This window comes from Lygodium microphyllum, chromosome 29 (assembly GCF_053477565.2).
Source record: "Lygodium microphyllum isolate KBCC chromosome 29, Lygodium_microphyllum_v1.1.10, whole genome shotgun sequence".
Taxonomy (NCBI): domain Eukaryota; kingdom Viridiplantae; phylum Streptophyta; class Polypodiopsida; order Schizaeales; family Lygodiaceae; genus Lygodium; species Lygodium microphyllum.
This window is the reverse complement of record NC_141163.1, coordinates 1,407,450-1,422,869: the sequence shown is the minus strand read 5'-3', so window position 1 is coordinate 1,422,869 and position 15,420 is coordinate 1,407,450. Positions and strand designations below refer to the sequence as shown.

General features: G+C 42.4%; 1 protein-coding gene across 1 annotated transcript in view; it reads right to left on the bottom strand.

Moving 5' to 3' along the window:
• LOC148010300 (uncharacterized) overlaps positions 1-8,167 on the bottom strand; it is a 136,753-nt gene extending 128,586 nt beyond the window's left edge. The window contains exon 1 of the mRNA XM_087671442.1: positions 8,002-8,167. Coding sequence (XP_087527568.1) covers positions 8,002-8,063 — 62 coding nt within the window. The 5' untranslated portion in view covers positions 8,064-8,167. The remainder of the gene's footprint in view (positions 1-8,001) is intronic.
• Between the last annotated feature and the right edge of the window lie 7,253 nt (positions 8,168-15,420).

Genomic DNA, 15,420 nt, shown 5'->3' with positions numbered 1-15,420 from the left:
AGGTCGTGGAGCTAACCATCCTTATTTCCTATACTTCGAGGCACAATAACTCAATGGGATAAACATTGATTTAAAATCCTCACTTAATGTCAAATCTTGTAACAAACTAATACAAACCCCTCAAAAACCAAAAAAACAAACAAAAAATCTCCATTGTTGATTCCATCCGCCTTTGCAAGACTTGGTAGGCCCCTGGGCAATCAACGAGCACCGTTGGTCTGATGCCTTGGCCTCTCTCAGGTGATCACTTGCGCTCCCTTGGTAAGATAACCATCACCTCTGTAGTCTTGGTAGGTCGCTGGACAGCTGACAAGTACCCTTTGCTCAATGCCCTAGCTGCTTTGGAATAGGTGGAAACTCCAAAAAAATGGTTTAGCTTCACACATTACGTATGTCTTTTGTTCTAAAACCTCCATATCAACTCTTGGAAACTCCAAAACCCTAACTATGTTCTATCTTATCAGTTTGTGCTTTGTCATACGATTGGTTTTGTGTTTTATAAGCTCACTGTCATTACTGCACACACTTCTCACATGCTTAGGCTACTTTGGTATATCTATTATCAGCACCTAACTTCAACTCCATGTGCAAGGCTTCTAAGAAGAAGTCAGTGAAGGGTCTCCCAGATTTTCCTCCTATTCACACTTTGTGCCCTAACTGCTTATAGGACAGCAACATTAGTAGCCTCATCTATAAGTTCCTTCTCGGAGGGCTACTACTCCACTAGAGTTAGTCCACGCCAACTTATGCGGACCTATGGGCACAGCCTCCCAAGGGAAGGCTAAGTATTTGATGCTCATTGTTGATGATTTCAATAGATATGTGTAGCCTGTTGAGAAACCCATTCATTAAGTTCATTTATTACCTTAATTCCTGTTTTGGTTTCCATTTATAGCCCCAAAAAGGCTTTATTTGTATCATTACTTAGTTTCTAGGTGCCACCTAAGAGAGCCAGGGCACCACTCGAGGGGCTTCAGCGAGCACCACCCAAGAGACTTCGGTTCTCTTCCAAATTCTTCTCCTTTCTAGCCTCTCCACTGCTACTCATGTCTCACGAGGACAAGCACCCTATTTCTCCTCTTGTAGGTTGTGTTTTCGTTGCAACCTTTATCATCCAATTACCCTTCACTCCCTGGCCGCCTACCAACCTCTCCCCCTTCCTGGCATCAACTTTCCTTCACTTGGTGTCAATCTCTAGGCTGCATTTTGCAATCTGGAGGCATCCTCCTTACCTGGTGTCATCCTCCATCACCTCGCATCAGTGTTGGGCCTGTGTTTTGCAATCTCTTCACATCAATCTTTCATGTCGATGAAGATGACTACATTGTGCTGGTTGACCAAGCGGCAATATTTGAAGGAAACCTACACTGTAGAGGGAGTGAAATGCAATCCTTCGGGCAGTAGTGTATAGAAGGTAATGCCGAATAATGACGGAATGGACAACCAGCTGTAGAGGGAGTGAAACGCAGTCCTCAAGGGCCATCAGAGATAAGGAAGGAGATCACATGATATAGATGCATACTTCAGAAGGTGAAAATCAGCCATCCCCTCCTTCCTCCCCTTCTACTCCTCTTTCACCCTTGACAATTGCTTCTATTCCTTCATCATCAAATATTTCTACTCCTTACCTTCACGTCTTCTAGGGGACTTGAGCATTGGAGGATGAGCCCTCTTCTGAGGATGAGGGGGATGTACCTTTACCCAATGAGAGGAAGTCCCTTTCCCAGACAGGTGCATTGTAGGTGCCAGAGGCCTCTCACTCTCCCTCACAACAGGATAAGCCTATTACCATTCCTTAGTGGTATCAACAACTCACGGAGGATACAGGTGTTACTCATTTTCATGAGACCCCTTCAAGCCCACATAGATTAGCCTAGATACAAGCCCAACGGGATAGTTTACTCTATGTGAACTACACTCTTAAGCCATGAATTCAACATCATGAGCCTACTATAGTTGATGAGCCTCTTGCCCACGATGTTTGGCACCATGGTATGCAACAAAAGCTTGATACAATCAAGCGTAATTAGACTTGGAAGTTGGCAAAAGCGGAAGGTGATTAGCGTCAAGTGGGTCTTTAAGACCAAATATGTGGCTGATGGCTCCTTGGACACTCTTAAGCCATGGATTCTTCAACATCGTGAGCCTACTATAGTTGATGAGCCTCTTGTGCAGGATGTCTAGTGCCATGGTATGCAACAAGAGCTTGATGCAATCGAGTGTAATCAGGCTTGGAAGTTGGTTCCATGTCCACAAAAGCGGAGGGTGATTGGCATGAAGTGGGTCTTTAAGACCCAAGTATGTGGCCGATGGCTCCTTGGACAAGCATAAAGCTAGGCTTGTTGCCAAGAGATTTACACAGCATGTAGGTTTGGATTATTGAGAGGCTTTCGCGCCTACAACCCATATGTCTACTATTTGAGCTATTTTGGCTTTTACAGCCCATCACTGCTAGCGTATCTTTTAAATAGACATAAAGTTGGCCTTCTTGAACAACATACTTGAGGATAAGATTTATGTTTCTCAATCTCCTAGTTTTCTTGTGCAGCAAAAGGAGAATCATGTCTGCAGATTGCAAAAGGCCCTCTATGGCTTAAAGCAAGCTCCTAGGACTTGGTAATAGAGGATTAAACAATTCTTTTTATAGAGTGGCTTCCATCAATCAAGTCATGACCCCAACCTTTATTATAAGGTTATAGGTGACAAGTGTGTCTTAGTCATCCTGTATGCTCGTTATTGTCTCCATTAGTCTAGTGCCTATTTCCAGTCCCCCACCTTGCTATTCTCTCATCTTTCAACCATCACCTTGCTGATCCAACCACACAGTTGTGGTTGCTGCTTGGCAATCCCTCTCCATAGTTGGCAACTACTTCTAGACCACTTCCTACTACTAGCCACTATCCTAACATTGTCGCCGTGTTGTTTTTGCTATCACATGGCTAGGAAGACCACATCAGCATTTGCATTTTCAGCTTTCTATTGTCACCCAATTTTTCTCTCTCCTCATGTGCCTACGTTTTTAGACTTTCTCTTTCCTCAATGTCCATTTGCATTAAATCTAGCTTCCACAACTGTGATTGCTAGTGTTCAACCCTCGGAGGCTACCTTGTTGCATTTCAGGATCCGTTTGGAGTATAACACACTCTCCACCTCATTACCTCTCCCTTGGTCCTTGAAACACAAGAGTTCAAGGTCTAATATTCATTCACTGCATAATTTGCTACATAAGCACTATATTTTCAGTACACATTCACTTCAATATTCTCAATGTTCATTGTCTCTAAGTTACCCTAACCCTATCTATATTCCGTGTTATCAACTTGTGCTTTGTCATACAGTTGGTTTTGTGCCTTCTGTGTTTAGAGCATTTCTTCATCCATGTATCGAGAGGGAACCACTCTTGGTAGATAGACTTAGATTGGACAGGTGATGTAAAGTCCACACGCTCCACTACAAGTTTTACTTTCTCCTTCAGCTCAAGAGCTATCTCATGGAGTAGCATTGTCGAAAGAAGCAATCTAATATGGCCTTGTCTTTTATGAAGGCTGAGTATCGTGCACTTTGTTCTACAACTCACAAGGCAGTTTGGCTCCGTTGCTTGTTGGCAGAGATTGGCTTTCCATAGATAGGACCCACACAAATGCACGTGGATAACAAAGGTGCCTTAGCTCTGGCGAAGTGTTAGCAGTCATGTTTGTCATGCCTTGTCATCTCCTGCCTGTGAGCCTCAGTCTGAGTCAGACGAGGACTTTAGGAGCTCTGACTTGTCTATCACTTGTTTTGGCGGAGGAGGCAGCTCATTCTAGAGCACTCAGTTTATTGCATTTCAATGCATTTTCTCCTCCAGTCGGGATTTTATGTGCATTTCCCGAGGCAGTTTCTGCATTCTTCAGCCTGCCTCACCTGCCGGACATTGTCCACCCTTTCCGGGATTTTTCTGAGCATTCCTGGCATTTTTACCAGCATTAAATGCTGGTCGGACATATTTATGGCCTCAAATTTCAGGTCGGCCAGTTTTTGGGTTTTTTGGCTATTTATAGCCATTTCCCACTTGGCAGTCAGTTGTATTATCGTCTTCCCTCCTTCTTTGGCAGGTGCACACTCCGACTCCGTCATCTTCCTCCGTCTTCGGTGCTGCCGTCATCATCAGCCTAATCTGGTGCCCTCACTGACGCTTTGGGCTGCGTGCAGGGGTTGATCAGTCCACAGTTTTGTATTCAGCATTCATTACAGTCAGTTCAGATTTTCTTCCTTCATTTTCTGTTGTCTCTCTCTCCTCCTCTGTGTTCGTATTCTTCTTCGTTGCGCACTCTCACATGGTATCAGAGCCTGACTGAGAGCACGGAGGACCTAACCTTGTGGAGAGATACCTCACCCCTCTTTTGCTGCTGTCGCCTCATCTCCAACTGCCTTGGTGGCCCCTCCAGGTGGCCATTCTTCTTGCGTTTGCTGCAGACGACTCCTCCAAAGGCTGCCACGTCATCAAACGACCCCTCCTGCTTGCGTTTACCATCAAGCGGCCCCTTCTTCACCTGGGCGACACATCATCAAGCTACGTTTTGCAGATCTGGTGGTCGTTTCCACTCCTGGTGGCTCATCTCCTGCTGGTGACCCACTCCCAGGCTGCGTTTTGGTGCTGGCGGTTTCTGTTCTCGTGATCTTCATCAGATACCCTTGCGTTTTGAAGCTCCAGGTGTTTGTAGGCTATCACAGCCTGTGTTTTGGTGGTTGGTGACCAGACTGCTGGTCCTACTTCGGCTTCGGCACAGTTTTCTTTGGTGTTTGGTGTTTTGCAGATTGGAAGATGTCTTCTCATCAGTTTACGGGCTTTGATGACTCAGATGACGAGCTTTTGTCTCGACACTCATTTGAACGGAGGCGTGATTTCTATCACGAGGACCGTCGTCCGAAGTCTATTCCTCTTTCCCGTCCCCCTTCTATTCATGTATCTCGGCAAGCCCCTTCCAGTGGGCCGAAGATGCAGCCTTTGGTACCCCCTGTACAGGTACCCGCTCTTCCTCAGCTGCCCAAGGAGGACCGGTTGGATGGCTCCAACTTTTCTCTATGGTCCTGCAAGGTGGAGTGTATCTTGGACTCCTTCGATCTTTGGGAGCTTGTTTCTGTTCCTATTCCCCGGCCTAAGGTGGATCCCATAGATGGGACATCTATGGATCGTGCAGCATTATGGGATCAGCTCAATTCTAGAGCCAGATCTTTCCTCTTTCTGAGTTTGCAGGATTCTATCCTTGTTCATGTTCACAGGTTGAAGACTGCAGCAGATGTGTGGAGAAAGCTCGCGTCTCTCTATCAACAGAAGACGTTTGCCCACCGGATATCTCTCGAAAAGAAGTTACGGATGCTCGCTATTGATGATAGTCCTTCCATGAAGGACCACATCAACAGATTACAGGATATGAGGGATGAGCTTGCATCCCTCGGTCGGACGATATCTTCTGAAGACATGGCTATGATTCTTTTGACTCAGTTGCCATCGCCTCGGTTTGATGTCTTCTACACCAGCCTTCTTACATCGAGGACCCGTGAGAAGCTTCTATGGGAGGAGCTATCCCCGCTTGTCTTGGAGCATGACGAGCGACTCAAAGAGGTCAGTGCTAGTGGATCCAACTCCACTAGAGCCTTTGTTGCAGGTTCAGGAGGACAGAAGAAGAAGAAGACGAAGTCAAAGGCTAAGAAGAAGGACAGTTCTTCAGGCTCTGACTCAGATTCAGAGAGACCGAAGTGCCCACACTGTGGAAAAGGGACACATCCCGAGGAGAAATGCTGGAAGAAGTACCCTCACCTTTGTCCGGGAGCGAAGGGTGGATCTACATCGGAGCCTTCTTCTACCTCTACACCAGCTATTACCCATGAGTCAGTGTTCCTTCATATCCATGCTTTGGAGGAGGATCCTTCTTCCATGGCTGCAGTGTCTTCTGCACAGCCTTGGTTAGTGGACAGTGGTGCTTCGAGTCATATGACTCCCCGAGGTGATTTGTTACAGGATCTCCGTCCATCAAAGGGTTCAGTCACTGTTGGTGACATTTTATCGGTGCCTATTAGTGGTGTTGGCACACTGCCTTTGTTTACCAACCAACCTTCGAGCTCCTTTTCACAGGAGCTACATGTTCCGGATTTGGGCCTTTCCCTCCTCTCAGTTTATGGCCTTACGAGGCTTGGCACACGAGTGATCTTCACCGAGCATGCCGTTGTTATTGAGGATTCTTTTACAAGAGTTGTCTTATCTTCAGGTTGGCAGGAGAGCGGGCTTTACAGGCTCCATTCCCCTTCTTTGATGCAGGGTCCTCCGAGACAGTCTATTGCTACACCCGTTCCGCTTGTGCACCTTCGATTCCACAGGTTTCTTCCCATCCCCCACCTTCTCCTCCGGTGGTTCCCTCGTACCCCCCATCCCTTTCAGAGGGGAACGATCTCGGTGATGTGGCTGTGGATTCCATGGCCCCTAGTGTTTTAGAGGGGGATTCCCAGGATCGTGAGGAGCTCCTTCATTGGCAATCTTCATCAACAGACTTCATCGACCTTGGCATTCCTCTTGCCACCCCAGGATCCGTTTCTCCCTTGGCCTTCCGCCACATCCAGTATCTGAGAGGGGGTGTTAGCAGTCATGTTTGTCATGCCTTGTCATCTCCTGTCTGTGAGCCTCAGTCTGAGTCAGATAAGGACTTTAGGAGCTCTGACTTGTCTATCACTTGTTTTGACGGAGGAGGTAGCTCATTCTAGAGCACTCAGTTTATTGCATTTCAGTGCATTTTCTCCTCCAGTCGGGATTTTATGTGCATTTCTCGAGGCAGTTTCTACATTCTTCAGCCTGCCTCACCTGCCGGACATTGTCCACCCTTTCCGGGATTTTTCTGAGCATTCCTGGCATTTTTACCAGCATTAAATGCTGGTCGGACATATTTATGGCCTCAAACTTCAAGTCGGCCAGTTTTTGGGTTTTTTGGATATTTATAGCCATTTTCCACTTGGCAATCAGTTGTATTATCATCTTCCCTCTTTCTTTGGCAGGTGCACACTCCGACTCCGTCATCTTCCTCCGTCTTCGGTGCTGCCGTCATCATCAGCCTGATCTGGTGCCCTCACTGATGCTTCGGGCTGCGTGCAGGGGTTGATCAGTCCACAGTTTTGTATTCAGCATTCATTACAGTCAGTGCAGATTTTCTTCCTTCATTTTCTGATGTCTCTCTCTCCTCCTCTGTGTTCGTGTTCTTCTTCCGTTGCGCACTCTCACACGAAGAACCCTATGTTTCTCACTTTGTTCAAGAGTGGGTCGTGGATTTTGAGTCTCTTCACGAAGCCTCTTCCACAAGCTTCTATGCTTCATCATATATTGTTGGGTCTTCAAACACTCCCAAGACCTGAGAGGGGGTGTTAGCCTACCATATTATTTTATTAGTCTATCATCTCCCGGTTGTGAGCTCTATCAAAGCTTGATGGAGACATTGGAGCTTTGTCTGTCACTTCCACTCCGTTTAGTGTGCATTTCCTTCTTTAGACAGCTTTAGGTGTGCATTTCCTTCATCTGCAAAGTGCCTTTCAGTCTAAGCAACCCCTAACTGCTGCAATTTCCCCTATGGCTGCCACATCAGCATTTTTTGCTGCATATATTGCAGTCGGCAGCATGTAGAATACACTCTCCCTCAATCCATCCCACGAGAGATAGTAACTGTTGGAGAGTCTCCACCCCGTGTGCTCTTTATCGTATTCTCGTCATTCATTCATTCATTAGCATTCAGTCATCCACTATTTTCTTGTTTTTCCTTTTGCATTCTTATTTGAGGTCATTGTGTTCTTCTAAACCCCCCCCTAACACACAAACACACACACACAAAAAAAAAATCATAATGAATCGGCTGCGGGGTAAGCACAAAATGCATGCCCATATACGCACAATCTGAAGACAATAATTATTTAACGTGCGGCTAAATGCAGTGATGCAGGCACAAACAATGGCGTGTTTACAGAAGGTAAGCGAGAGCTCACGTAGAAGCAGGCGATGCGGCAGGCTGCTGATCATCGGGTAGCTGACTGCGTATGGTCGCCATCTTCTCGCCGCGTACTGTGCTGGCAATCCCTCTGCTTGGTTTCCGCTGAATGCCCCCCCTTTCTCTCTCTCTCTCTCTCTCTCTCCCTCTCAGAGTGAAAGTTTAAATATGAACATTAAATTCGCCCAGCCTTTAATTTTCGCCTATCTTAGGTCAGCTCAGCTGTGGACCCCGCCCACCGGGTTGCCTTCTCGACTCTGAGACTTTCAGTCCTTACTAGTCTTGAGACTTTAAAAGTAAAGGCTAACGTATCTATAATAATTCTCAAGCACAACTCGGAGACTTTCCCTACACAGCTTGTGCAAGTTGTCTTAGTCCACACTAGTGTGAATTTACAATCTATGAATCAAGGGACTCTAAGACAAATCAATAGAGTACCCCTCTCAAGGGGATACACAATGAACTCCGGCTACTTGATCCAACCTCGAGATATGTGATCACATTTGATTCATCCCCCTTCCAACTTTTAACTTATCTATGTATTAGTTCACTACCTTCACCACACCACTTGATTTGCTTGCATGTGGAGGAACCCTCAAGGTGTTGCATTGTGCCATGCTTTGTGGAAGTCTTTAAACATGGTATATTGTGTTTTTTTCCTCCTCACTAACCAAAAATGCAACTATATTTACTTTCTAGACTCTTGAAAGTCTAGAAAGTGCCTAGGTGTCACACCACCCCTAACGACATTTGGTTCCATACATGTCCAACCCCTTGGTGAAAGCACTTTCATGTAGACCCTTCCAACATCCAAGGTTGTCACATGACTACCCAATAGATAACAGGAATCCATGCCCTTGGGTATGTCACACACTCTATCTACTAGTTGAGTTGGTGGGATCATGGTAATCTAAGGATGCTTAGACCATGGAAAGATTTTTCCAAGTGAACTAGAATTATTCAATGTTCATTCATTCACAGGTCAAGATTGCGCACTATGCATTTGTTCAAGCCCAAATATTAAAGTAGTTCTGGATAATGAGTAAACCTTGATACAAGCTCACCACGATACGAAGTTCAAAAAATTTCTTGTTTTTCAAACATAAACACTTGACGATTAAACAAGAAAGGATTGGTCAAGAGATTAGACAAGAGCCATGCTAGCATTATTCGTACGCTTAGATTGGATTTCTCATAAGTCAAATGTATAGAAAAACTTAGATTTCCCTTGGCTACAATATACCACACTTGACTTCACAAATGCAAGAGCTTGCATTTATATATTGTTTTAATAGCTTCTCTTTCAACTTCTAAATATAGAGCCATCACATATTCATTAGCAACACACTCTTGTATGTTGTGGTACCTTTGAGCAAATGCATAGTTCCGTTTTATTCCCATTGTTAGCTTAGTTATGTATTATATTATCCATCTCATTTTCCAACATATGAATGGTACATTCTAATTACTATGTGTTCTAATAAATGTTATTGGCCATGATATTGAGCATCCTTTCAAGAGGTCAATCTCCAAAAGAGAGATTTGATGCTAGACATTTTTCCTTAACACCATGATGTTGACAAGATATATGTCTAAGAATTTGTCTTTAAGAGAAGCTATCTGAGGATTTATTGGTATCAATAGAATTTCTTGTTACAATTCCATCATCACACCATGTTAGAAACATATGTTGCTTGGCATGTGCTAGAAGTTGACTAGATCATCAAGCTTTAATGAACCTCTGAATGCCATGATGACACATGGGCCACTCCAAGTATATGTATGGCTAACTTTCTTTATATCCTAGGATACATCTCATTATGGTTTGCACACAAGCTACTCATTTGTCACAATATTTTTAAACTTTTCAGTATACACCATTTGATTCTACATTCTTTGGGCATGGTCCATGCTTATGTTTGGTTGCAAACCCCTAACATCACATGGCTAGTCCCATTGACATAAAAGCATTGTCCTTGAGCCTGGAACAAGATCAATGCTAGTAGCCATAAGATGTACTTAAAAAGGGCAACTTGGTTTATAGCTTGGCACTTGGACATAAATAATTGCATTGCAGGTGTCTTAGATCATCTATGGCTACATTTGACCTTAAAAGGTAATGCTTTGTTGCTGATAAGGGTAATAAAATATTGCTCATGTGTACCTCATTAACCATTATGTCAACATTTTGGCACAAGTTACTTTCTTGACCTTATATTACTACTTGCATTGTGATGACCTACCCCATTCTCAAAAGCATACCTTTGTTTTACATAAACTAACTTTTCCTTGAGTAGTTGAAATTGCATTTGCTTTTGGCTAACCTTAGGAAGATCCAAATGATTGCATTATGGAGGCTACCCACCTAGTTGGACATTCATGGTGATATCATGGCTTGTGCACAAGCTCTCTTTCAACATTGTTAAAAAGTACAAAGTTGGAGAATAATTATGAAGAGGAGGACTATGGACTAAGACAAGGAGTCCTTGAAATCTCTTAAAGACTTGGAGACCCATGCCACCTCAATACTAGTTAATTAATGTGAATCAAGATATGATCGATTGAAAGTTAATATCCACTACTAAAAAGGGATCCTTACCATCATTAATTTTGACCTAATCACTATAAAATGTCAATATTGGTACAAAACTAACCTTCAATAATAGTTATTCAAAAGTATATGACTAGCATTATGCTTCAAAATTTCAACCTTAACCATCAAGAATTGTGTCTCCAAACTCATACATATCATATAATTTTCCCTCAAAGCTTCTTTCCTCTCAGTTTGGGAGACGTGTGTGAAGGGGACTCAGGGTCATAGAGTGAAAGGGGGGAGATAGTCCACGTTGATCCCATATCCTGTGAGCCACTTCTTGATTTGTGCATACCATAAAATCTCATGTCCTACATGAATTAGCTACCTAGAAACCTCAAAGGTGCAAACATCCTAAACATTTTAAAAATGTGTCTTCGAAATAAAAACAAAAACACACCAACCTAACCACACTTCCTTTTCATTTCCTTTTCTCCCCACATGTATATATGCAATTTTTTTAAAAAAGCAAAATAGAAAACCCAAAAGAACAATTTTGAAAAAAAAAACCAAAAACCACAACCAAAATAAAAATTTTAAAAAAATTGTAGTTATGTTTTCTCCAAACTCACATATGTGGTTAAGCTGTCCTCTTAGAGTATTTAAACTTCTTGTTGTTACAATCCTTTGTTATACTATAGCAAAGATAAATAGAAAATTGAAGAGAATACAAATTGCAATAGAAAAAAACCTAGAGAAATAATGTATGACATAAGATTTGATAGAATCTCCCCCTATACATGGGGGAGCACCTCACTCTCCCATGTATGTATTTGAAAATTTGATTAGATTTTATGCTCAAAATACATTAAAAGGCATCCGTTTTAGGCCTTTGCTTCTCTTGTTCTTACATGACATACTTTTTATTGTTTTTTTGAGTGTTTGTTTAGCTTGTGTGTGGCTAGTCAATGAGAACAAGTCAAATCGAGGTCACTAGTATGTGAGATAAACTGGCCTTGGAATTCAAATGTTATAGTGTGTGTACCATTATATTTAATGCCTTGGAATGTAGACTTTGCTTCGTGTAGTGAAGGATTGGTCTCTAGTAGCAACCTCCTAACCAAATTTTTAGAAATAAAATCACAAAAACTACTATCATCATGCAAAATAGTAACATCATAATCGCTTTGCATCAGTTGATATCTCTTGTTGTAAAGAATATGTAGTCCAATGAGGTGTGTAATCAAGCACCTTCTCAATGTTGTGTAACTAAGCCATGGTATTAGTATTGTTATTGGATGGGAGATTGAGTCAACAATTCACTCAAAGATGACTAGGTTGTCCACATTGGTAATAACTAGGCTTGAATCTTGAGCATTGAGATTTGCAAGTTGAGGTTTTACCTTATTGTCTCCAAGATTTTGATTAATCCTACATTGGAAATTCATAGGTTGATTTGGTAGAAAATAATTTAGGCCATAAGGATTGAAAGGTTTTTCCAAATTGCAATAATGATTGAAGGACCCAGATCTAGCTAGATTATTGTCCAAAAAAAAGGTGATTCTTTTGAATTCTTTCTCTATGTCTTGGGTATAAGAAATATCATCTTGAAGAGAAATGGGTTTAAGAGAATTCATATTGTTGGGGGTAAAGGTGCCTCCACCTAGCTACCCATGTATTACTACACTAACAGTACCCGCACCTGCACACAGTAGGCAGTGGGCACCCGTCCACTGTCACTTTATTCTTTATTCTTTATTCATCTATCACTAAAAGAATAAAGAATAAAGAACACACTACAGGTGGTGGGCACTTGTCCACCGTCACTTTATTCTTTATTCTTTATTCTTTTAGTGACAGATGAATAAAGGGAAGGCCGGTCACACATTGTGACTATTGGAGTTCCCACATTGTGAGTCTCTTGCTCTTGCTCTCCTACCATAGCTCTCCCGTGCAAGCTTCGATCTCTTGCTCTTGCTCTTGCATGGTACAATAGGAAGGGGCAACCATTGGAGCTCCCCCATTTCATATCTTGGCTCCTGGTTGATTAGGCTTGACAAGGCTTTGTGTAGGCCTTCTTTAGGCCCTACTTGAGCCCCCCTTCCACCCCATTAATGCCACATGGACCAATAGCATATGCAACAACATCAGCCCTATTTGTGCCACCTTGAAGACCTATAAAAATTCATTTTTTACTTCAACCCTCCCTTGGCACTCATTGGCAACTTGAAAACACTTTATTTGGCACTTGGAAACACCCCCTTGATGCTTTAGCATTGGTGGTTTATCATTGCCATTGATTTGTGGACTGATTGACCTCAGTCCAGGACTGTTTTCGATTGTCCATAGGCAGCCACAAAATAGTGTTACATTAGCACTTTATGTTTATGCTTGGATAGCATTGTCTATTTGATGCCCGAATGCCTATGGTTGATGCCAGATGTTTAAGGAATGTATGCCTACTAATTTGCAATCATTTTTTGGGCTGATCTTGAGCTGAAAAATACTCAATTTTATGTAGTGAATGGAATGTATGTTGGAAAATTCAAGGCTGAAGTGGTTTTTTAGAGGTTTCTTATACCTATTGCAATCAGGTTATGTCTTGGAAGCTTTACATGATGTATTGATGCTTTGGGGTCGACATAGAGCTTGACATTGTTCTCGGATGTATTGTTGAGCTTGAGCTCCTCCTTGGTTAGCATTTTGGATCTCCATTTGGATGTACTTTGGCATGTATTGGTCTATGCTTGACTGCTTTTGATATTCTTTATGCTTATGTCACCTATACATGCTAGTTACATTGTTTGGACTTGAATGCTATTGGAGTTTTGTTTGGGCTTGACTTTGGATACTCTGGATCTTATTTTTTGGTCTTGCTTTGGCTCATCAGAGATTGATTGGGATTGTCTTCATGACATTGGATGCTATCATTGGATCCTTGATTACTCATATGCTTCAGATGTGTTCTTGATGTATGACCTTGGATACTCTGTCAGGTGCTCTTACATGCCTTATTTGAGCTTGGATGCTTGACTGTTACGGTTTTAGTGTCATTGGGAGAGTTTATGTATATTGTCGTTTGACAGGCATTGAGCACACGGATTATGTACTTGAGCCTTTGGATACTTAAGATTGGGATCTCCTTGTGGATGATGTATGGTTGATATGCCTTGGTTCGTGTAGATGTACTTGGGCTGATTTGGCTTTGTATTCATTGAGCAGACACCGACTTGTGTCAAAGGTCTTGGTAGTGGTATGTACATTTTGCCCTGTTGATTGGGGGGTGTACTAACTTTACTAACAGACTTTGTCCAACATGCTTGGGTATTGGCTCATGTCAGTTTGACCGTTACATGATCGTTGATGCCCGCTTGATGCTGGTTTTACATTGATAGTCAGTGGTTGACTTGGAATATTGTTTTTTTGCCTACTGTCAGCTCTCATTGTACATTGCTACAAATTATTACAATAAGCATATATCTCTGGACTGTGATGTATTTTTCATGTTGAATCATCTTGGTTTGATGTACTTTTGATGGTACTTATTGGTGGGCAGCATCACTAAATACTCGTTTCTCACCATTTTGCCTTGGTTTTCATGGTTTCTTGGTCATTTTCTGCAATTTACAGAGCAAGCAGTTTTGAAATGTCTGCATTGTTTCAGCTTGCAATATGGCATCTTCTTCTGTTGACAATGCTATCTTCAACATCATTAAACTTGATGATATAAATTATGCCTATTGGAAGAGCCAAGTTTGGCAAGTATTGGTGCAGAAATCATAAATAAAGCCACTAAGGTTGAGTGGAGAGTAGCCTGAAACTATGACTAATGACGAATGGATGGAGCTTGATGAGTTATGCAAGTCCACCCTTATCTTGTCTCTCACTAAACTGGTGCGGTACAATGTGGTTGAGGAAGCACAGAGTGCTTGGAAGCGTTGGGATAAGATCAAGAACCTCTATGACAAGCAATGTCCTGCAAGTTAAATGTATTGGCTAAAACAGCTTATGGATCTCCACATAAAAGAGAATGTGACCATGTTAGCTCATCTAAGCCAGTTTCATGCTATTCTTAAGAACTTGGTTTCACAGGGCATTGATTTCAAAGAGGATGTCACTCCGTTGTTCTTGCTTGGAACTCTTAATGCGTCTTGGGATGTATTTTGCACTGCCTTATGTGTGAGAAAACACAGATCTAGAGCATGGCTACAGCTATGGAGGTTGGAACTCAAAGTACAAACTCATGAAGACATAGACTAGACAAGGCCAATTGTCACACAAGTGAATTAGGTTCCAAGAATGAGACTTGGACTCATAAACACATTCTTGTGCATAAGGACAATGACAATGACACTTGATTGAAAAGACAATAACATTACATGTAAAAGTGAACCAAGTACATGTCTTTATAGCATTCCAACTTCTCCACTATCCTCACTGTGCATATGGGATTTAGGACATCTCTGCCTGGAAAGACATCATTTGTTATTTCCTAACACCCCCCCTCAAATGATGAGTCTCTACACTTGTTGGCTTTTGCCCCCCCTACAGATAACTTGACTCGGGAGACTAGCTCATAGGTAGCCTAGTCAAGTTAAAGCTTGATACTTTACATCTTTGTCAAGGGTTTTTACTAAGTAAATCCACTATGGGAACAAAATTGCTTAGAACAATTTGTTAGAGTTGTTGATGGTAATGGAAGCATCTTCTTCTTCTTCTTCATTCATGAATTGACTTTGGTGGTGGTTATTTTGCATCTGTTGTGCTCTTTTCTTATGAAAGCATTCACTGGCAATATGACTAGTCTTACCACAGTAATGGCATGCCATCTGACTTTTGTTGTTGATGTTGAATCCTCGACCTCTTCCTTTGGGTCTAGCAGCT